This window comes from Ctenocephalides felis, unplaced genomic scaffold (genome assembly GCF_003426905.1).
Source record: "Ctenocephalides felis isolate EL2017-DRISC unplaced genomic scaffold, ASM342690v1 CF-g0.4_SCAFFOLD_00845, whole genome shotgun sequence".
NCBI classification, from domain to species: Eukaryota; Metazoa; Arthropoda; class Insecta; order Siphonaptera; family Pulicidae; genus Ctenocephalides; species Ctenocephalides felis.
Window position 1 is genome coordinate 93419620 of NW_020536999.1, and position 25254 is coordinate 93444873.

Sequence of the window (25254 nt, forward strand, 5' to 3'; positions counted from 1 at the left end):
TGAAAATAATTTTAGAGTTTAAAACTTTTTTTTTTCAAGTTTGAGTAGAGAAAGTTACTTCTTCAAGAAGAAGTCACACTGATTTAAATTAATATATATACTGGCATAAAAATTTAAATTATTATATACAAAACCTTTCTGGGAACCATTGCAGACTGATAAGATATCAAATGCTATTGAAACGATATGATTTCAAGAATCAAAACGCTTTCATCTATCTTTTATATTTGGCTATATTTGCCATTTTCCATTTATACAGTGAAAACCGACTTTTTTCACTAACAAACCGGTTTTTGAATTCCATAATTTTCGCCAAAAAACGGTTTTTAAAACCGGTTTTTGAAAACCGACAAACCCTAATATATAAATATATATATATATATATATATATATATATATATATAATTTAACTTCGAGCAATTGTATTGTAAGAACCAAATCAATTATATCACAACAATTAACACATATCAAACGAACAACTATCTGACTATGTTCAGTAAAACTTCCGTTGTAAAAATGTGTTTTTTTTTGCTATTTTGCAAATATTTGTCTCATGGTCCTTTTTACCCCGTAGCCAGGGTAAAATGGGACAGCTAAGGCACAAATCGATCCAATGTCTTATATTCAATTTTAAAGGAATTTTATGAAATAATAGTACAATATTCAACCAATGCAAAATATAAATTTCATAGGTGGTACATTTTTACAGAGATAACACTGTGTACAACCTTGATCTGGTGTTTTGTCAGAAGTATCCATCAGTAGAGTTAGAATAACTATTTGTTTTTCTTGTTTCTTGTAAAATTGCTTTTATTAACTTAATTCACTTTTTATTATTCATTATTTACACCTTTGTCAAGGTAAAGGTTTATTTTTACCTCACCCAGGTGTAAACTTTTAAAGTGATTACAAAAAAAACTGTTGAATTTAACCTAAAATGAACAATACATCTTATAAACCATTTGAATAACGTATACTTAAAATTTATATTAAGGTCTTGTAAACTAAACAACAGTGCTCATAACCAGAAAAAACTAACAACCAAACAAAATACTTTTGTTATAGATTTTCTAAACTTTGCTGTTTATCTTCTGATAGCAACGTTGTAAGAATCAAGGTGGTGGCTGGCTATACATTTTTTGCCCTGTACTTTCAAATATTGTTGTTCAAAAATTCTTAACTTTACTGGTTTTTGAGATATCGGTTGTGGATCTCCTTATTCCTTGCTCAGGTGGCGTGGATATATATATATATATATATATATATATATATATATATATATATATATATAATGCCACAGAACCACTTATGAAAAAAAATGAAGTAAAACTTCTTTACGCATGCAGAATGATACGCAAATAAAGTTGGATGTACTTTAAGGATTTACTTAAATTAGGTGCATATATATAAATATGAATATGTTATAATATTTAATTAAAAAAATTGAAGTAAAACTTCTTCACGCATGCAGAATGATACGCATATAAAGTTGTATGTACTTTGAGGATCTTAGAGCTATGCTCTACCCTGTATATTACACCACATGAAAAAAATATGTATGTATATAAATATATATGTATATTTACATACATATGTATATATGTATACTTTACCATAGATATGCATATCAGTCTATTACATTACATTACATTATCAGTGTAAAATGTTAAAGTTCAACGAAGATCGTTTGTAAAGATATCGTCCATCCACAACGCCATTTCAAATTCCATTAATTATATGCATGTAACAATTAAACTAATTACTCTCAGTCTACAACCGTAATTATCTTCAAGCACAAGTGTGGTAATATTCTACGCGAAAAAAAACGAAGTGAAACTTCTTTACGCACCGCGGATAAAAAATAGAAAAGACAGAGAGAGAGAGAGAAGGAAGATTGCGACAGTGTTGTAAGTAAAGTGATTGATAAAAGGATTAATGAATTTTTTTATATAGTTTATTTTGTACGTATGTGTATGTTGTGTAATAATATATTCAACAATTTGAAGTAAAACTTCTTTACGCACCGCGGATAAAAAATAGAAAAGACAGTGAGAGAGAGAGAGAGAGAAGTGGAAGATTGCGCCTGTGTTGTAACTGAAGTGATTGATAAAAGGATTAATGTAATTTTTTTGTGTATATAGTTTTTTTTGTAAATATGTATGTATGCATGTAATAATATATTTAATAATTTGAAGTAAAACTTCTTTACGCACCGCGGATAAAAAATAGAAAACACAATTAGAGGAACTAGAATGATTGTATTATAACAGAAGTGATTGATAAAAGGATTGATGTGTTGTTTTTGAATATAAACATATGTATGTCGTGTCATAATATTTGCAACAATTTGAAGTGAAACTTCTTTATGCATCAGGATAAGAAACAAAGGAGTACTAATGTGATAGGTGAACAGAAAGGTTTTTTGAAAGATCTCGTTAGTATATATATATATATATATATATATATATATATATATATATATATATATATATATTTATATTAATGTTGTGTATTATTTTTTCAAGTTGAAGTGAAACTTCTTTATGCAGTAAGGATGAAAAAGTTGTAGACATAGAGTGCTTAGTACGATTGTGATTTGGATGAATTACAGTAGTAGTTCTGGGAGATTTGATGAAAGGAGTGATGAGATATTTAGGTATACATACACGTATGTATAGTGTGTAATATTTTATACACGAAAAATGAAGTAAAACTTCTTTATGTGCCCAGGTTGCAAAAACAATGTGCATAATACGACTTTGACTTTAGTGAAGTAACTTAAGTTCTTGTAGATCATTTAATGAAAGGATTTACTTAAATTAGGTGTTCTAATATTTAGTTTAAAAAATTGAAGTTAAACTTCTTTACGCATGCAGAATGATAAGCATATAAAGTTGGATGTGGATTTACTTGAATTAGGAACATATATATAAATAGGTGCATATACATAAATATGAATATGTTACAATATTTAATTCAAAAAATTGAAGTAAAACTTTTTTACGCATGCAGAATGGAATCGGATGTATTTTTACAGGATTTAAAATAATGAAATAAATTGAATGGTAACTTTTTTTTAGATGTGGCATTTAATATTATATATATATATATATATATATATATATATATATATATATATATATATTGAAATATGTGAGTTTGGTGTTGATATATATTTTGATGAGTTATTTAGAATCGGGCAGTAACACCAAGTAAAAAAAAACTAAAATAGTTTTGAAATTTTTTATTTATCCATATGTTTCGGTCTTCATCGAGACCGTCATTCAGTGGAAAAAGAAATTAATTATACAAAAACATATATACATATATATATATATATATATATCCACGCCATCTGTTATCAACCGATTTATTAAGGTCTCAAACCATTTCTATCAACATCACTAATTGATTTTGAGAACATTATGAATTATATCCATTTGTCCTCGAATGCTCTAACTTTAGTATATTATACTTAAATAAGTATATTTTCTTAAATTATAAAAAAAAATTAAGAAGCCATTTCTAGGATAAAATAGAAATGTTATGGTACGGGTCTATACCTGTATGAATTGGTAGTAAATACTGTCAAAAAGCTATGTATGTATTTGCTATATGATGCGGACTTCTACTCATAAAACCTAACTTCATGTATGTGTTATCAATGAGACATCAGAAAGTTGCACTTAGGATAAAAGTGTTATTTGTGTGTTTTGTAGGTTAGGTTTTATGAGTAAAACGACATGATCGCACAACAAATTCATAGCAGTACTTTACTACCAACTCATACAAAGATAGACCCGTAAAAACGGTTCTATTTCATCCAAGAATTGGTCCCTTAATATAGAAGTTGTATATTTTTTACATTTGTATACAGAAGTATTTTATTTCCCTATATTTTTCTTGCTAAAGCTCACGTTTAGCTTTCAAGGTTTTCCGACGCACTAAAATGCAAATAAAATTCTATTAATAGTAAAAACGATATCGGAGCTTTCGAGCTTTTGAGCTTTTGATGGAACAAAGGTCAAACCGTTTGTACACGCACTTAATTATTGCCCAATAATGATGTGTTTGGGGTAGATATTAAGGGTTTTGGGTAAGAAGGGTATGAGGTAGGGGTTTGGGAGTGGTTTTGTGCAAAAATTATCTTTTTATATCGATTCGGGATGTTTTAGATTGACATATTCAATTTGCAGTGCGGAAATTATTCGATTTTTTTGATGATATAAATATTAATTTCTCTCTATCAATCCTGATCATTTATTTCCTATGTTGATACGGAACCTTTCAAGTTACCTTTATACATTTACATTTTACCTTTGAACTTTCCAAGATTTGGAGTAAACAAAGTTACCCTAAAAGAGCACATATGCCCTGAAGCTTTTTAGGGAAAAGGTCAAAGGTTAAAATTTGAAATCCAAAATGAATGAATAAATAATTGACTTCTTAGTTAGATGGTAATAATATATATCTCATAAATAAATACTAAAACAGATTTATTTGATTTTGAAATTGTGATTTTAATTTATTTGTTCTCTTTGCATTTTCTGGCTAGATTTTAAATAAGTTTGAAAATATAAATGACACGAGACTCTATAATATTCTATTTTAATTCTTTTTTTGACTCCTTTTTTCCTAATTTTGGACAACACTTTAGATCAAAAATGTATTCTCTATTATTAATTCTAGACCTTATTTAAGGCTTCTGATATAACTCCTTTTAAAATAAAGCACACAATGCATAAATATTTATTATGTAGAAATTTGACTGAAACATTTTGTATTGTATCTCCCATGAGCTTTAAGCTCTGAAGCTTTTGAGCTTTCGGCTGTAACGGGGAGAGAAGGAAAATGTATATCAGTTGCTTTGTTTTATTTGGTAAAATAATGGTTAGTAGTTGGAATTGGTTTTAGTATTTGTTTTTGAAAAATTGGCTATAGAAAGTAGTTTTGTGAAATTACTTAATTCTTCATCAAATTTGAATAACTTTTATTGCAATTTTATTGGGTATACACATGTCAAAAGCGTACAAATTTACCTAATTTTTTTTGCTTTGATATTTATCATTTTTAGCATTTTGTCACGCTCGCCTTCTTCCCATGAATAGGAACCAAAATTGCATTCGCACACACACATACTTTTTTTAAGGTATGTCAAAATGATCAGGAGGTGTTGAATCTATATTTTTATTACTATATTTTGAACACTATCACAGTAAGATTATGTTCAAAATTCGACTCGATAGGTTATATATTAAAGTTTGTGGTTATAGAAAACCATGCTGACACATGAGGAGGTTACAATATATATATATATATATATATATATATATATATATATATTATATATATATATATATATATATATATTGTATATTCAATAAAATACAATGAATAATGTATATATTTAACATGGAGCCCCATCAGACGTCGACTCCTTTGTATATATTCTGACATATCAGCATTTCATTACGTCCTCCGCTCTTTTCAGTCTACTTCTTTTCTCCTTTGAGATTTCAACAAAAGATACTTTTAACTCTTTCAAAACATTCTACGATATATTTTTTGTAGGCGCCGCCGGAAAAAGAGATAACCGACTGACATGCAAAGAGATATTCCGTAGAGAAATAATTTCAGAAAATCCTGGAGTATAAGAAAGACATATGAAACGATTGATAAATTAATATACAAAGTTTAAAAAAAAAACAATTAAAAATTTTATCCAGTAAAAATAAAGATTAGGCAGGTTCACCAAATGTTTAATGTGTATTGGTAGTGTGGGATCAAAGTAGACTGGACAGACAATCCGAACAAATAAGAATGTCATGTCACAATATATATTTACGTGAACCAATATTTTGTAATACATTTTTATAAAGTTGAAAATGATTATGCCCTGACTTAGAAATTTTATCCAATAAAAATAGAGATCAGACAGGTCTACCAAAGGTTTAATTGTGTATTGATAATGTGGGATTCAAGTAGACTGGACTGATTAGTTTTTGACAAAGGCAGGTTCAGCCGTTTCTGAGATGCGAAACAAAAAGTACACAAAATGGAAATTCAGCATTATTTTTCTGATTTTATAGAAATGCCATTTAAAATAGAGAATTATTCGGAAAATTGGAATCGATATTAGTTTATTTATATTCAATAGTTTTGCAAGCGCACTCGCTTTTAGAAATTCAATGCAAAACTTTATAATTGGAAGAATTATGTACCTGATTCGAATATATATATATATATATATATATATATATATATATATATATATATATATATATATATATTGGTGTAGGTATATGAAGTTCCTGAACAACCTGGAAGTCTTCAACTATTGATTTAAATCCGGTGAGAAATTCCGGGCTCCTGTAGAGCTGTACATGTACCCAAAAATATAAACTCAATTCCTGATGAAGTAGAAAAACAAATGAATATACGACATTCCAATTTTATAAATGTCCAATTTTGACGCACAAATGATTCAGAACAACTTGTTTTTCCTCTTGGCAAGTTGTATGTTTAATTTTGTTATATAAATATTATTAATGCAAGAAAATCCTCCCTGGGTCTATTTCATTAAAGCCACTTGAGCACAATCAAAAGCTCGATGAAAGCTCGCTCGAACATGCGAGCTTAACGTCGTAACGTTTTGTTTTAAAACAATACGAGCTTAATTATTGCCTTCAGTGCCATTTTAATTCGAGACGAGCTTTTCTCGAAAGGGCGCAAAATGTAGCTTTCAATTTTGTTACGACTTTGTAAGGAATATTAAAGTCTGTCTGTTGCCAAAGTTGGAAATTGAGGTTGCCGAGTATGTGAATAAAGTTGTTTTGTGAATTTTACAACTAATTAATATTAATGGGGCGAGGGAAGATTTTACATGGTGATAATAGAAATTTAAGGGAATTGGTGGTTTTTAGGCAAGAGAGTTCTTTTTCATTTATTTGTAATTATTAGATCAATTTTAAAAACTGTAGTTCTATTTTTCTCTCTTCAGTTTTTTCAGTAGTTTTCCTGTTTCTGGAGGAGTTATTTTTTCTCTAAATCGAATTTGAAAATTTTTCTGAACATTTTGGTATATCTTAGAATAGATGTGTGTGTTTATATATGTATGTACGGATACAACTTTTCGTCCACGATTTCTATTGATAGACAGAGGTGCTGATTGGCAAAGGCAGGCCAGCCGTTACGGAGATACCGAGGAAAGAGTTCAGTAAATATCAATCGAGATTTTGAGAGAATGGAGCATCCGATTTGAATGATCTAAAAATCATTCAATACGTAATGATGGCGACAAGTGGTGATTAGTTTTTGACAAAGGCAAGCCCAGTCGTTTCGGAGGTACGGAGCTAAATGTGCAAAAAATGGCAGTTTTTGAGAGGAACATGCATCGGATTTGAATGATTCAAAAAACTTGTATTGATGAAACGATTTTTTAGGAGAAAAGAATTAAAAGAAAAAAAAATTTGAATATCGAAAATAATTCTATACGTAAAGTTCCAGCAATTTGCCTCAAGGCACGATGCCATACACCACTAGTTTACTTTTTGTCCCGTATTTTCGGAAAAGTAGGAACTGCTTTTGCCAAAAGCTAATCAGCACGTCTCCTTATCAATAGTAATCGAATGTTTTTTGAACCCTTTAAATTGGCTCTTTTGCTCTCTTATTTTAAACATGTATAAATATAATCTCTGTTAATCTTGCTCTCTTATTTTAGCAATGTTGCTCTCTTGCTCTCTTATTTTAAAAATGTATAAATATATTCTCTGTCGAGCTTGCTCTCTGATTTTAGTAATGTTGCTCTCTTGCTCTCTTATTTTAAAAATGTATAAATATATTCTCTGTCGAGCTTGCTCTCTTATTTTAGCAATGTTGCTCTCCTGCTCTCTTATTTTAAAAATGTATAAATATATTCTTTGTTGAGCTTGCTTTATTATTTTAGTAATTTTACTCTCTTGCTCTCTTATTTTAAAAATGTATAAACATATTCTCTGTTAAACTTGCTCTTTTATGTAAGTACTTACATGATAAGAAAGTAAAAAGAAAGTAATCGATGGATGACTACATTTTGATCATGTATCTACTTGATACTTTTATCTATTGGATGAAATATTTCATCTTACATTAAGGTAAGAGAGTAATCTCATACGACCTCATTTTCCTCCAAAATTATGCTAATATAACAAAACCTATCTTACAAAATCCACTTTTATAAATCACATCATCCCTTACACATGTCCCTTTTTATATGCATCTACTCTAAAAAATAAGATTTAAGGATTTTTAACAGGGACAGAGTCTAATCTAATTTTATTTTTTGCGGGTCACATTTTGAGGGCCTTTTTTTTAAAAGATCCTCGTTGGAGGATGATATCATACTTTTCATCTGCTGTAATAAAATGGAACGAGAATAAAAAAAAATGTAAAAAAGCGAACATAAAAAATATGGTTCGTCATAAATCATGATGGTGATGGCGGTTAAGGTTTTGACGAGAAGTCGATAATAAAAATGTTTGATAAGGAAATGAAACTGAGGATACATATACATATATATACAGGGTGTCTCAGAACTTAACGTCAAGTCGAATCGGGGTGACCTTAACTGTCCCGAAAAAAATGAGAAAAAACATTATCACATGTTTGGAAATTATGAGCTTAGTTTATAGGTCAACAAAAAGACTTAATGCTTGAAAACTTGCGGCAACTGTGTTATAATTTTTTTCTATGCTCCTAGAAATATTATTCAAGGTTTAGGTCCTAAAACTTAATTGAACAAAAATAACAAAACTTACTACAAAAACTGAAAAATAGTTATAATTTTACCAAAGCCTTAGGTGCTTTAGTTTAGGTTGTATCCAGGGCCGGATTTAGAAATTTGGCGCCCTGGGGCACTGACAAAATGCCGCCCCATCCCTGAAATGTTACTTAAATTGTTTTTATTATTATTCCTGTACCAAAAATTAAAACTAAAAAAAAATTACAATTTTTGAAAACTAAAAAATAATCAATTTTTGAAAATTTTGAGTTTTTTTATATTTTGAAATATTTTTGAAATTTTTCGCAGCGCGATTGCTTTGAAAAAGTTCATAATTTTCAAAAAATTTCAATATACATTTAAAAAAAAGTTTTTTAAAGAGCGTTTTTTCATATTTCTGAAAATTTTAATGCGCTTTATAAAATGTAATTTTCATTAAGAGAAGTTCCAGTAATTTGCAGTGATTAATCGTCACTAGTTTAATTTTTTTTTCGGCTCTATAGGCTTGAAAGTGCACAAATTTGTCGTCCTAAGAGGGCTCGAGATTTGAAGAACATATTTTTCTTAAACTTTCAGCTCGTTTACGAAACTTTATATTAGCCAAATTGCCAAATTTGATAATAACTTGTTAACCAATTTGATAATTCATGTTCGGAGAGGGAGTCAAAGAAAAATAATAAATTTTAATAATCGTTTATTTGAATCCAATTTTTGCATTGCATTCGTAGTATGTTTTATATAAATTAACAAAAGTTAACTATATTTCTTGAAAAATAAAATTTTGTTGAAAAAATTAGTTGATTACATTGTATAACATTTTTTCCACACTATCCAAATTTTGCCGCCTCCGAAAGTCTGCCGCTCTGGGCAGTAGCCCCGACTGCCCCTACTGTAAATGCAGCACTGATCATCGACGAAAAAGTATGACATATAATCGAATAATAAAGTTCTTACTAATAGTCCGCAATTATTATAAAAAAAAGATTTAGGGTCTAGTAAATCTACTACAACGAATGTAGTAAATCTACTACAGTGAGTGTAGTAAAGCTACTGCAGTGAGTGTAATAATTCTACTGCAGTGAGTGTAGTAATTCTACTACAATGAGTGTAGTAAAGCTACTACAATAAGTGTAGTAATTTTACTCAATGAGTGTAGTAATTCTAATACAATGGGTCTATCAAATCTACTACAATGAGTGTGGTAAATGTATTTCAATTGGTCGAGTAAATCTACTACAATGGTGTAGTAATTCTACTACAATGCTGTAGTAAATCTACTACAATGAGTATAGTAAATCTACTACAATGAGTGTGGTAAATGTATTTCAATTGGTCGAGTAAATCTACTACAATGGTGTAGTAATTCTACTACAATGCTGTAGTAAATCTACTACAATGAGTATAGTAAATCTACTACAATGAGTATAGTAAATCTACTACAATGAGTATGGTAAATGTATTTCAATTGGTCGAGTAAATCTACTACAATGGTGTAGTAAATCTACTACAATGAGTATAGTAAATCTACTACAATGAGTGTGGTAAATGTATTTCATTTGGTCGAGTAAATCTACTACAATGGTGTAGTAATTCTACTACAATGCTGTAGTAAATCTACTACAATGAGTATAGTAAATCTACTACAATGAGTGTGGTAAATGTATTTCAATTGGTCGAGTAAATCTACTACAATGGTGTAGTAATTCTACTACAATGCTGTAGTAAATCTACTACAATGAGTATAGTAAATCTACTACAATGAGTATAGTAAATCTACTACAATGAGTGTGGTAAATGTATTTCAATTGGTCGAGTAAATCTACTACAATGGTGTAGTAATTCTACTACAATGCTGTAGTAAATCTACTACAATGAGTATAGTAAATCTACTACAATGAGTGTGGTAAATGTATTTCAATTGGTCGAGTAAATCTACTACAATGGTGTAGTAATCTACTACAATGCTGTAGTAAATCTACTACAATGAGTATAGTAAATCTACTACAATGAGTGTGGTAAATGTATTTCAATTGGTCGAGTAAATCTACTACAATGGTGTAGTAATTCTACTACAATGCTGTAGTAAATCTACTACAATGAGTATAGTAAATCTACTACAATGAGTATAGTAAATCTACTACAATGAGTGTGGTAAATGTATTTCAATTGGTCGAGTAAATCTACTACAATGGTGTAGTAATTCTACTACAATGCTGTAGTAAATCTACTACAATGAGTGTAGTAAATCTACTACAATGAGTATAGTAAATCTACTACAATGAGTGTGGTAAATGTATTTCAATTGGTCAAGTAAATCTACTACAATGGTGTAGTAAATCTACTACAATGAGTATAGTAAATCTACTACAATGAGTGTGGTAAATGTATTTCATTTGGTCGAGTAAATCTACTACAATGGTGTAGTAATTCTACTACAATGCTGTAGTAAATCTACTACAATGAGTATAGTAAATCTACTACAATGAGTGTGGTAAATGTATTTCAATTGGTCGAGTAAATCTACTACAATGGTGTAGTAATTCTACTACAATGCTGTAGTAAATCTACTACAATGAGTATAGTAAATCTACTACAATGAGTATAGTAAATCTACTACAATGAGTGTGGTAAATGTATTTCAATTGGTCGAGTAAATCTACTACAATGGTGTAGTAAATCTACTACAATGAGTATAGTAAATCTACTACAATGAGTGTGGTAAATGTATTTCATTTGGTCGAGTAAATCTACTACAATGGTGTAGTAATTCTACTACAATGCTGTAGTAAATCTACTACAATGAGTATAGTAAATCTACTACAATGAGTGTGGTAAATGTATTTCAATTGGTCGAGTAAATCTACTACAATGGTGTAGTAATTCTACTACAATGCTGTAGTAAATCTACTACAATGAGTATAGTAAATCTACTACAATGAGTATAGTAAATCTACTACAATGAGTGTGGTAAATGTATTTCAATTGGTCGAGTAAATCTACTACAATGGTGTAGTAATTCTACTACAATGCTGTAGTAAATCTACTACAATGAGTATAGTAAATCTACTACAATGAGTATAGTAAATCTACTACAATGAGTGTGGTAAATGTATTTCAATTGGTCGAGTAAATCTACTACAATGGTGTAGTAATTTTACTACAATGGTGTAGTAAATCTACTACAATGGTGTAGTAATTCTACTACAATGGTGTAGTAATTCTACTACAATGGTGTAGTAAATCTACTACAATGAGTATAGTAAATCTACTACAATGAGTATAGTAAATCTACTACAATGAGTGTGGTAAATGTATTTCAATAGGTCTAGTAAATCTACTACAATTAAGGTGACCATACCTCCCGGATTGGCCGGTACAGTCCCGGATTTCCACCTTGTGTCTCCGGTTATTTCAATAGCATGATTTGTACCGGATTTAGATCTTTTGTCCCGGTTTTTTCAAAAATTGACAGATGAATTAACAAGTAACATTAAAAAGTATGAAAACAAACGAACAAGTGCTAATTTTTTCAAAATATTTATGAATAAAATTGAATAGAATATTATACAAGGCTCAAAAGCGCGAAATACATATAGATCCATATAAGATATAACATCACAGACAGGGCCGGAATTAGAAATTTGGCGCCCTGGGGCACTGACAAAAATGCACTTTCAGCTCGTTTACGAAACTTTATATTAGCCAAATTGCCAAATTTGATAATAACTTGTTAACCAATTTGATAATTTATGTTCGGAGAGGGAGTCAAAGAAAAATAGTAAATTTTAATAATCGTCTATTTGAATCCAAATTTTGCATTGCATTCGTAGTATGTTTTATATAAATTAACAAAAGTTAACTATATTTCTTGAAATAAAAAACGTTATTAAAAAAAATTAGTTGATTACATTTTTCCCACTATCCAAATTTTGCCGCCCCTGAAAATCTGCCGCCCTGGGCAGTAGCCCCGACTGCCCCTACTGTAAATCCAGCACTGGTTGTATCTAAACGCTCATAATAAGTTTTTTTTTCTAATTTGTTTTATTACATTTGAGGATAGTACTATCACTTCGTTTTGGCTTGACGTTATACTTTGGGACACCCTGTTTATATATTGCTGCATTGTGATTTATTTATCTAATTGCCAATATCGCTTGTCCTTTCCCCCAACAGAGGGCAATTAATTATCGAATGCCTTTTGACCTTTTGAACCATCAAAGGGTTTTCAGTCTAATCTCGAGACTTGATCCTCGAGAGCCAAAAGCCTGAGGGCTACAGATCGATGTCGATACCAATGATACCAATATACCGATTCAACCAGATCAATGACAAAGACAAGACAAAACCCTCGAGCCAGATTTTGTGGAACAAGATTTAGAGATTGGGTAAAGGATTAGGTTGAAGTGCTCCATTAAGTATAGAGATATATTCTTATTTTTTTGGTCAGAAATCAGAAATTATAGGCTCTATTAGTTATTGTGCTGATTTGACTCAATACTAGTCAGTTCTACAGATGGCAACCCAAACAGCCGTCCTATTTCTGATGAATTATTACAGTTTTTGTAATAGGGTGAAAATTTATTAATATCAGATCAGCTGATACCAATGATTCAAACAGATCAATAACAAAGACAAGAACAAAACCCTTGAGACAGATTTTGTGGTACAAGATTTGGAAATTGGATTCAAAGATTTACAGGATTATTTTGAAGTACATTGTTAAGTTTGCGTTTATAAGTTAAAAAATGTAAGTTCTACTTCATACTAAATACTTGTATACAGTTCTTCACAATTTACTTCTCAACATTCACAGAAGATTCACATCATTAGTCACAATTACAACTTCTCGATTTGCCTTCATGATTTACACTTCAGTATTCACAATTTTCACTTCATTCATACTCAAAAATTTCGCACATTTTTGTCAACAATATAGACTTTTTCAATCACAATTTACACTACACCATTCTACAGTTCTTTCTTGAAACGGGATCGTAATTTTCATGAAAAAAATTAGAAAAAAATGTCTCACTTAGTTTGAAAGTTATGAGCTTTTAAGTGCAACCTAGAGCTTTGGTGAAAATATAACTATTTTATTGTGGTTACATTTTATTAATTCTGGTATTTTAAACTTTGGATTCGTAATCTTTGAACCCTGGGCAAAAAATTGTCTGAGGTTTGCAAGAATAAAGTCTTTTCGTTGAACTATGAATTTAATTTGATCAAAAATCTTATGAATTCAAAATTGATCATAATTGAAATAGTCAACTGATAAAATACTTATATATATATATATATATATATATATATATATATATTGTCTGTCTGTTGGAATAGTATTTTATTCATGCAGAAAGACAATGAGCTTTTCTTTCTTTATTGAAATGGATAAAATATACATTTATCAAGAAGGCTTTGTGTCTGTGCTTCAAACAAATGTTCTTCCATTCGATATGTGCATATATATCGGATTAACCTTATATATATATATATATATATACTAGATGACCCGACAGACGTTGTCCTGTACCCACGTCTACAATTCAAAAACACAATTTTTTTAATATCCTATTCTATACTTTTTAATATCTTATTTGATGTTCTGTCTTTATGATTTACTCATGGTCTTAGCATAAGTATAAGAAATTCAGAAAAAAATAATATAGTATCTGCAGTAAAAGAACAATATCACACTTGATTTTACCACACAATGTAAAAGCTTCAATAATTGAGTCTATAATTTTTCTAATCTCGTACGATATATTAGTTGCTTTTTGGCAATTATAATTTCTAAATTACATGTTTCTTACTAATAATTCAATAAATATTATTGTTTATGTTCAAATCTTTGGTGAATTAATTTGTAAAATCTTGTTCATTTGTGCACTCTTTAATCTAAGATCAACTTATATAAATGAATATAAATATTCCATATCCAATGCCAAACAAATGAATTTTTGACACATGAAACAAAATTCTAAATCATTTTTTTAATAAGTAGAAATATTTTGTTGTATTGTTAAATAATTTAGTAAAGTAAACCAAAATGCGACATACATAAGTTTTAAAAAATTATGTACATGCAATTTTGGTCTTATTGCGTAATTTATTAAACTGAATTATATAATTTCATCTGCCAAACATATACTGTTGACTGTATCTTATATTATTTTAATTTCTGGCACATCGCAGCTGCTTTTCGGCAATAATAATGTAGACATTGCATTTTTTTGTGTATTATATTCTTATTTTATCTAGGCTCATAATTTCAGCTAAATTAAAATTTCAAGTGAATTGACATTTCTAGCAGATGACAGTTCAAATGTTTTCAATGTCAAGCAATGATAAGTGGTTTTTTGTAATTTTTGCCATTTTTACAATATCACTATAGTTTTATCGTTCATTAAATCTTAAAAATTTCTTTTGACAAACTCTAAAAAGAATTAGCAAAATCCGAATAACCGTTTAGGAGAAGTATCAAACCATACACCCGTACAAAAGAATTTTATGTATAAGATATATATATATATATATATATATATATATATATTAAACCATAATAATAATTTATGCTTTACGGTACATTTAAGAACAATTTCTGAAGTGAAAGGCATATATGGAATCAAAAAATAATAAAAATTTGAATCTTATTGGCCTAGAGGCGAAGTTCTACATAGAATGTTCTACTTTTCATACAGAACCTGTTAGAATTGCAATTTGATATAAATTGTTGAATATACTTGTGCACTGAGGACACAGTTCTAGAAATTCCTGCAATCTTGGATGATCTTTTGTGTTTTGTAACATTCAAACTATTAACTAGTGGTGCATAGTGCCTAAAGGCAAATTGCTGGAACTTTCCGTATTGTAATAACCCTAGAGCATTTCGAAATACCCTAAAATTGCATTCAAATGCTGAACATAAATTTATTTTAAATGTAGGTAGGTACTTCTGATTTAGAGGTTGCTCATTATGTTGCGACTCATTTGAGAGCATTTATTTATTACACCTTTTGCAACACTTCAATTATTTCATTTTTATGAATGATGTATTTGGCGAATTTGTACAAAGTAAAATAATATACAATATTGTCTAATAATATAAAGCCATATAGCAACTCGGTATACTTTAAAATCGCATTTAAAACTAAGATATCAATAGGAGCGAAATTGATCCGATTAGTTACACAGCTTTAGTCTTGTACTTCCTGTGTTTGTACATTTACTTACTAAATCTCTTGTAACTTTTCAATTAATATGAAATGAAGTCTTCCGCGAATTTGTACAATATTAAATAATCTAAAACATTGTCTAACAACAAAAGACCCTACAACAACTCGGTATACTTTAAAATCGCTTGTGAAACTAAACTATAGCGCTCAGTATTCAAACTCACAATGTCCATTGTTATTTTGTTCAAGTAACTTTTCCAGTGGCGCACAATTTTTTTTACGTCCTCGATACGGTCCACTATGACCATAATGATTTGCTTTAATAATTTCGTTGTTTTTATGCAAAACTTATTATATTTAAACAATTTTCTTGGCCTTTCGAAGCGTAACTGTTTTATTTTCACTATCTCTTCATAATTTGTTGTTGTAGTGAATGTAAAATTTCTCTTGAACGCTTTTTAGCTAGAATCAGTACGAACACTGATTTTGTGGACGTCGAACGTTATAAATTATAATAAATTAATAATAATAATAAATTAATAATATTATTTTGTAGTGTTAACAATTTATAAAAAATGTAGTTTAGTTATTATAATGATTGAGAGCAAAAAGTGGTGAGTGTGTTATTGCAGTTTCAAAAAATTGTTTTCTTAAAGTTGCAGTACAAAATGTTATTCGTTTGTAGGTGAAAATTGTTGATACCAGTGTTTTCCACTATTTGTAAAGAAATAAAATATAAATGCTCCTAAAATATGTATTTCCCTATATAAAATTTTTAACTTTGAAAAATGGTTAAAAAAATCTTTAATTTCAAATGTAAAAATTTAAAAAAAATCTAAAAAATTTATTATGTTTAAAATATCGAACGTGATTATTTTTAATCCCAAAAAGATCTTTTTTTAATTAAAAAAAGATATTTTAGATATAGAAAATGATTAGGATTTTAATTTTAATTCTAACTGAAATTCTTAAGCTCACTTATATACCCGAAATAAATAATTTTAGCTATGCAATTCAGTTTATATAATTCTTTTACATATGAGATAAGATCCTTCATTATAACTCTGTCGTATCAACTTCGTCATCTCTTTTTTTTAATTTTTTATATTTTAGTTTTTATAAGTTATGCTTTTATAATATTCTATATTGAAAATATTTAATATGCCTCGAATATTTTATTACGATACTGGAAGTTCCAGCAATTTGCCTTAAGGCATTATGCCATGCACCACTGGTTTGATCTATTTTATGATACATTTCAGATGTCTTTAGAAATCTTTCACGCTCCTAAATGAATATAACACTTATACAAGACTTGGCACTATTTTTTATATGTAAAATATGATATTCTACTATATAAAAATAAGTCGGGTTTTCCTTCCTGACGATATAACTCCAGAACGCACAAACCGATTTCGACGATTTTGCATTTGTTGGAAAGGTCTCGGACTCCGTGAGGTTTATAGCAAAGAAAATTGAAGAAAGATTTCAACAAAAAAGCGGAAAACACTTTTTTTCACATACAGCGTCAATCACGTGTATTGTGTAAATTTTTATTCAATTTCAACAGCATGCAATTTTTTCCTTATCTTTTAAATGAAACCATCTGGTGGTGAAACTGAAATTTTATATGTCTTTACACTTATACAACTATTGGCACTATTTTTTATATGTAAGATATGATATATTTTATATGTCTTTACAAATATTTTACACTCCCAAATGAATTTAACACTTATACAACTATTGGCACTATTTTTTATATGTACTTATATATTTTTATATTTATATTTCTGTTTTTTTTTTCAGAACAATGTTGAGAAACTGAGTCAGAAATCTGGACTTGGAAAATGCTTGATGTTTGCAGAAGAAGAATTTTTTATATTGTAGTATAGAAAGGACCAATTTTTAAATTAGAAATGGTAAGTATCATATTTTAATATACACTCAATGTCAAGCCGAAATTTCGTGAAAGTATTGACCTTAACTGCCCTGAAAAAATAGGTTTTTATTTTTGTACTCAAAATTTTTCATTAATAAATTTATCAAGTATTTTACCATTTTACAAACCTGATTAAATGCTCCAACTCTTGATAAAATGTGCCGACACACTTGGCTACATTTTTTTAAAATATAAGAGGTCAATAAAAAGTCTTAATTCTTGAAATTGTGTAATTATTTTTTACTATAGTGCTAGAGATGTTATTCACGGTTACAGTTCCAAAGTTTAAATGACCAAAATTAACAAAAGTTTACCACAAGAACGAAAAATGGTCATAATTTCACCAAATCTGTAGATTGCACTTAAAAGCTCATAATTTCACCAAAGCTGTAGGTTGCACATAAAAGCTCGTATTTTCCAAAGAAACAAAGTAAGATCCTTTCTTTCTAATTTTTAAAGTCAATATTGTCACCTCGTTTCTGTGAAAAATGTGTATAAGTGTGAGTAAGTGGATGTAAGTGTGTGTAAGTGCTATTGTGTGTAAAGTACATAAATGTATAAAAGTGTGTATATATATATATATATATATATATATATATAAATTTACTTTAACTTGTATATATATTTTAAAATGTCTAAAACAATCATTTTTTCCACTTCTCAATATATTTCATAATGTGTGTTTGCGAATTCAAGTGAATGCTTCCATAGTGTTATGGGGTCAAGGTCAATGCAAGGGCGACCTCGTTTACGACCCCATTGTTTGACGAGATGAAAAACCCTATGCCGGTCGTTTTCCTCCATTTTATTGTCAGGGGAGTACCCCTGCTCCCATTCTCCCCCAAACCTTGAGGACAAGGAATACTTGGAGGCCAGAAAGGACAATAATAACGAGATTTATATAATATAACATCTGAGCGGATCAGAGACATGGAGTATATTTATGTAGCAACGCGAGTTGGCAAAAGATGAGGAAAACATTAGAGTCGTGACATCTCGATATTTGTGACCAATCATATTTTTCTTTGAATTTTATACATCTTTATAAAAAAAATAAATTTACTAAATTGGTGAACCAGACGTGATTGCGTGTTCATACCAAATTACTTCGGGGTCACCAATTTAGTGAATTTTTTCCACTATTTTTAAAAATATATTAGTAGGAAATTGTAAAAAAATATGATTGGTTACAAATATTGTGATTACATGTTTTTATTGGTTTCGATTCCTCTCAAAACCAACGCCAACTCGTATATATCTTATAAATTCTTCTGTAATGATGTATGTAAATATACTCCTCCTAAACGATTATTCGGATTTTGATAAATCTTTCTGAAGTTTATTAAGGAAATGTTTTAGGATGTACGTGATTATTAAAATATTGTAATATTGTAGAAATAAATAGAAAAAAATGCTAAAAAACTACGTGCCATTGCTTGATATTGAAAATATTTGAGGCATCGTTTGATATTGAAAACAAATGAAAACTGTCATCTGCCAAAAATTCCAATTTACTTATGAGCCTAGACAATATTAGAATATGTATAATAAATTCATGATTATGAATAAGAAAAATGAAATGTCTACCTCCCAAATAAATCGCATAAAATGCCCAAAATAAATAAGAGAATGTTTCAAAAGCACTCGTTAATGATAATAATTTTAATAATAAACTGTTAAAAAGTGGTAAAACAATAGGTGGAGGGGGCACTAATAAAAAAATGGTATGCGAGCGCATAGGAACCCAGCAGAGTCCCTGGTAATAATGTATATTAAATTATTTCTAAGTAAGATGTAATTTAGATATTAAAATTGCTAAAAACCAGTTAAAGATTATAAAAATTATAGGCTACATTATTGGAGCAATTATTTTGGTATGAATAGTAATTTAAATTACAATGATAATTATTTTTAGGTAAACGGTAAATATTAGTATAGGATATTAAAAAAATTGTAGGCTTGGATATAGGACATCTGTCGGGTCATCTAGTATATATGTATATATATATATATATATATATATATATATATATATTATGTGTGTATGCGTATGTGCGTCTGTAAATGTTAAGTGAATTTTTTCCTAAATGTTTCTAAAAGTCTTTGAAAAACTTTCGGAAAGAAGTTCAAAAGCTCAAAAGCTCGCACTAAGTTCTTTACATGTAAACAAGTTGAATCTTTATTTCTTTTATTCGCAACTTAAGTTTTCACAGACGCGAAAACAAATTAAATTTAGTTGATATATGTCTAGATGATATGTGAAGAGCAAACAAAACGGTATGCTATTATATATTCATTTATATATTATTCCTTTTCAAGGTTACAACATATCATTTGGATATTTTCTGGAAATGGCGAGCGGTTCCCAGCACAAAAAATACTCAGTCCCGAATGCAAGCGGTTCTCGTGGCTACGTCAATTACGGGTAAGACTCACCTGCTTGTCTTCAAAAATCTTCTCCAGTTTTGTCAACATTCATATTTTTTTCAGGGCCAACTCCTCCGTCATTACAAACGGTATAAAATCCAATAGTCTTCCAGCAAATGCGAGTCTCCTACATCTCCAATACGATCCCCAGACGATTGAACCAGATATCGACTCCTTGTTTTCCACTAAGATACCAGTGTCCAAAAATAAGGATTTGTCCAAATCGCCCCTGAAGACTTTGGAACAAGCTTTTTTGTCATTGAAGAATCCGGATAGATCGAGGAGCAAGGAGTTGGTGAAGTCGCCGTTGAAGGATAGACGCAGAAGCAAGACCAAAGATCATGGACGAAAGTCTTTGGATGGCTCGGAACAAGATTGTGAGGCTTTATTGTCAATTGAAGCAGAAACGCTAAAGGAGCATTCACAAAACGTTCAGGATTTGTTTGCTATTAAAAATTGTGCAAGGGATCATGATGGATCTACGCGCCATCGTAAAGACTTTTTGGCCAAAACCAATTTTGGACATCCCAGTGATCTTTACAGGATGCCTCAACAAAACTTTGAGCCTGATCCAGTGTTTTCATCAAAGATCCTTAAAGACCAGAGTAGCTCATCGGACGATTTCGAAACGCCTTTGTTATCTGACCAAAAACTTGACAGTGACAATATAGATTTGAAGAATTTGAAGTCACCACGCAAGTTGTCAAAAAACAACAAACTGGCAGAAACCAAAAGGCCACCTAGTGGTAAAAACTCAGGACGTTATACTAAAAATTCCAAAACAACTTGCGTCGATTCCAAGACTGATCCTCAAAAGTCTTTACGTTCTAGTTTCAACAACAAGGTTGGATCTTCTCAACATGTGGCTAGGAGTGATGTAAAAATCCCGAAACCTTCAGCTGATTCTAAGTCAAATTCTAAAATTACAAAGCCTAAAAGTGATGCAAAAGTGGAACAATCCAAAATACCTAAAAATGTAACCAAAAACGAATCCAAAATTAGCACCAAATTGGATTTGAAGTCAACGTTTTTAAAGACTGATTTAAGATACAAAAAGTGCAACCTAAAAGACTATGATGATTCAAAAACTCATTCTAGAAAGACTTCTTTGAGCAATGGAACCAGCAGTGATGGAAAAGCCGGAGGTGATATTCAGGAAAACAGAGTAATTGAATTTTTGGAAGTTGCTCCACAAACTTTTGCAGGTTTAACAAAATTTCTGTAAATTTAGTAAATAATGTTGTGTAACCAATCATCATGTTTCAGAACAAATAACTTTGTTGGATCTTCCATCCTTCACTGCTATCCAAGCTGAAGAACTAACAAGTTGTGCATGGAATAGCAGAAATAAACTAAATGTAGCTCCTAATGTTGTTGCGTTCACCAGACGGTTTAATAATGTCAGTTTTTGGACAGTTTCTGAGGTAAAAGGTTTAAATCACACCCAAAAAACATACTTTGTCTAATATTACCTTTTATTTCAGGTTCTGGCAGGTCCAACTCCCAAAAAACGTTCCGAACACATATCTCACTTTGTAAAAATAGCTCGTCATCTACACTCTTTGAATAATCTTCATGCACTTTTTGCAGTCATTTCTGGTTTGCAAAGTGCAAGTATACACAGGCTGGACAAATCCTGGAATTTGGTGCAGAAAAAAGATAAATTGACCTTTGAGAAACTGGCCAGTGTTTTTAGTGAAAAGGAGAACTGGAAAGTGTTGAGGGAGTACCAGGACAGTCTGCGGTTACCTTGTATACCATACTTGGGTAAGAAGAGGAATTATTTAGAAAGAATTTTGTTAGTAGAATTTACACATGATTTACCCTATTTTTTAGGTTTATTTCTAACAGACTTTGTCTACATTGACATGTCACAGCCTGCAAGTCAAAGGTCCAGAAAAATGGACAATATCTTAAGAGTCATTGCGCTGTATCAACAATCAAGATATGATGAATTGAAAGTTGATCAGGCTGTGCAGAAATATTTGGAACGGGTGAAGTATATTGAGGAGTTGCAGAGGTTTTTGGAAGACGATCAGTACAAGTAAATAATTAAGAATAACATGTTTGTTACACTAACAATTGTTGTTTTAATAAATAGTTTATCTTTTGCAGATTATCTTTAAAATTAGAGCCACCTGCAAGCAGTACAATGCAACAGAATAAGAAAAATACAGAATCTACTGATTCTAACATTGATGCCAATGGTGATCTTCAAAAATCTAGTCAACTATCCAATAACATGATACAAGGTAAAAGAAATTTTAAATAAAAATAATTATTATAGGTTTTTGTTTAATTTTTCATATTTTTCTATTTAGAACAAACAAGAAACATGGCATCATTGAATCTCTCACCAGCAAAAGCAAAAACAAAACCCACCACAAACAACACCAACAATCCAACAAGTACCACCACTTCCGGCAGTTTAAGAATCTCAAATCCTGTTGCCAAATTTATACCTGGACACAGAAAATGTAGAAGTTTAGGGACAAAGTGAGTAAAAAACAATTTTTTATTAGTAGATTGCAACTAATTTTGTTGGATGATTTAGTATTTTCTACAAAACGAATCAACCTTCTCTGAATCCGAATGGATCAACCGAAAGTACAAATGCTTCTGTGGAAGCTATTGAGCAGTATAATTCAAGACATCTGCTGGATGATTCTTTGTTGGAAGATTCCAAGAAGCCTGAAATGCAGTCTAGGATGTGTGAGAGTCTTGGGAGGAATTTTACTCCTGGGAATGTTAATGGAAAATATTGGTAAGAAATAAGAGAAATGTATGGCATTTTGCCAAGATTTGTAAATGATGGATTTGATCAATAATTATTAACCAAGTAGTCTACCTGTTTACATTCTTACTTTTTCACTTTTTCACTTGTTTACCTGTCTATCCATTCATCTGTTTACTAGTCTTTTTCCTACTTCTTCACTTGCTAACTTGTTTGCCATCTGCTCTTCTCCTTTTCTACTTATTTACCTATTTACCTGTCACCAATAATTCTACTTCTGATACTGATCTGTATTGATAATTTTTGACCACCAAATGGCAGTTTTTTGCAGTTTCCATAACTTACACTACAGCTTTACCTGTCTATCCATTCATCTGTTTACTAGTATTTTTTCCTACTTCTTCTCTTGCTAACTTGTTTGCCATCTGCTCTTCTCCTTTTCTACTTATTTACCTATTTACCTGTCACCAATAATTTTACTTCTGATACTGATCTGTATTGATAATTTTTGACCACCAAATGGCAGTTTTTTGCAATTTCTATACCCTACTCCACAGGGCAGTTAAAGCTTACTTAAATATATATTTTTATCTAAAAGGGGCTCATCAGGACTAACATCATCATCTAGCAAAGACTCAAACACATATCGAGAACACAGCGACATCACAGCGATCCATGAAGGATTTGTGCGGAGAAAAACGGTACTAAGGGAGCACAGAAAGACACCATTGGTGACGCAGTGGCAGAGATTTTGGATGCAGTTGTCTGCAGACTCTTTGCACTATTATGCTGCAAAATCATTCAAAGGGTAAATAAATAAATAGGTATCTAACACAAGTCCTGGAAACTAAAATTTGATTTTTTATCTCAGGAATGATCGTCCTGATTTCAAGAGAGATCCCCAAAAATCTACTTTATTACTCGGCTGGACCGTGAATGAAATCCAAGACCAGTCTTCTAACCGTGATGACTCTTCAGAAGACTTGGCCTTTGAGTTGGTAAACAGGATTGAAGGTAAAGCATACAGATTCAAATGCCCTAGTGCTAGTGATTGTAATCATTGGAGGGAAAAACTGACAAAACAAATTGAAAACTTAATGAAAAATTACGGTGTGGAGAACAATGATGTCTTGCCTGCTAATTTGATGTCGTTTGAGTAAAATTTTATTGTCATCAGCCTATTTTTTTGGTCTATTCAACTCGAATACATATCTTGAATTGCAATATCGGTTAGTTGTAATGAATTTAGTCAAAATCTTGCCAATTAGTTTAAATAATTAAATTTATATATAAATGTTAAAAGACTTTTGTATTTTGTTTATATTATGATTAGTTGTAGTTGTCGTTTATGCATATCTTTAGTGGTAAAATAATTTATTGGAGTTGTCTACTCTTCGGATGTTATTTATGTATATATAAATATTTATATAAGTTTATTATCTTGAAACAAATGAACTCGTTTAAGATAATTTGAGCTTTAAATTCAGAGGATCAAAGATTGCCTCTTAATCTAAAATTGATATAGATTTTTAGAATTTTTGTATTATTTAGGGCCCTAAAACTTGCCTTAGGTACACAAGTATCTATATCATCTCGTACTACTAAGACCTAATATTAATTTAAATGAATTGTATTAGTAAATTCATTTTTAAATAGTTGTATTCACTTTCATAAATAATTTTTTTTTATAGCAAAATATCTTGAAAATGGGGCCTAGCTGATATCCTTGAGGTATACTAGTTTATATAGCATTTTTAAACAAAAAGTAAGTTCATTATCCTAAAATAAAAGTACATGTTTATCATAATTGAAGCTATGGATAATTTTTTCTTAAACAATTGAGAACTTTTTGATTTTTTTTTGTAATTTTTGAAGTCCACTCAATTTATGGAGCCTCATAACGTTTCTTGAGGTTCACCAATATCTTTATAATCTCGAACTTCTGGTGCTTAATATTAATTTAAATGAAATTTAATTTTTAAATACTTGGATTGACTTTTTGTACAATTTGTTAGAAAATAAAACCGCTTATACCAAAGTGGGGCCTAGCTAGTAACCTTGAGGTATACTAGTTTATATGAAATGCTTCAAAATAATTAAAGTTTATCATTTTTAATCAAGTATACTTGTTAATTCTAGCTCAAGCAGTGACTAATATTCAAGCTGTGGATATTTTTTTATGTTTTGATAAACGAAAATTCATACAAGGCCTTATTAGTTA

At 30.0% G+C, this 25254-nt stretch overlaps 1 protein-coding gene across 2 annotated transcripts in view; it reads left to right on the forward strand.

The window, feature by feature from the left end:
- Positions 1-24845, forward strand: part of LOC113364070 (ras-specific guanine nucleotide-releasing factor RalGPS1-like) — a 120851-nt gene extending 96006 nt beyond the window's left edge. Inside the window, exons 2-13 of one of the 2 annotated variants that reach the window (XM_026606532.1) lie at positions 17740-17852; positions 20192-20297; positions 20363-21504; positions 21566-21723; positions 21784-22066; positions 22136-22343; positions 22415-22551; positions 22621-22795; positions 22854-23063; positions 23632-23841; positions 23905-24047; positions 24725-24845. In XM_026606532.1, the coding sequence (XP_026462317.1) occupies positions 20224-20297; positions 20363-21504; positions 21566-21723; positions 21784-22066; positions 22136-22343; positions 22415-22551; positions 22621-22795; positions 22854-23063; positions 23632-23841; positions 23905-24047; positions 24725-24750 (2766 nt within the window). In that variant the 5' untranslated portion in view covers positions 17740-17852; positions 20192-20223 and the 3' untranslated portion in view covers positions 24751-24845. Of the gene's footprint in view, positions 1-17739; positions 17853-20191; positions 20298-20362; positions 21505-21565; positions 21724-21783; positions 22067-22135; positions 22344-22414; positions 22552-22620; positions 22796-22853; positions 23064-23631; positions 23842-23904; positions 24241-24724 lie in introns of those variants that run through there. The other variant, XM_026606531.1, reaches the window with a different exon arrangement.
- Positions 24846-25254: the final 409 nt, after the last annotated feature.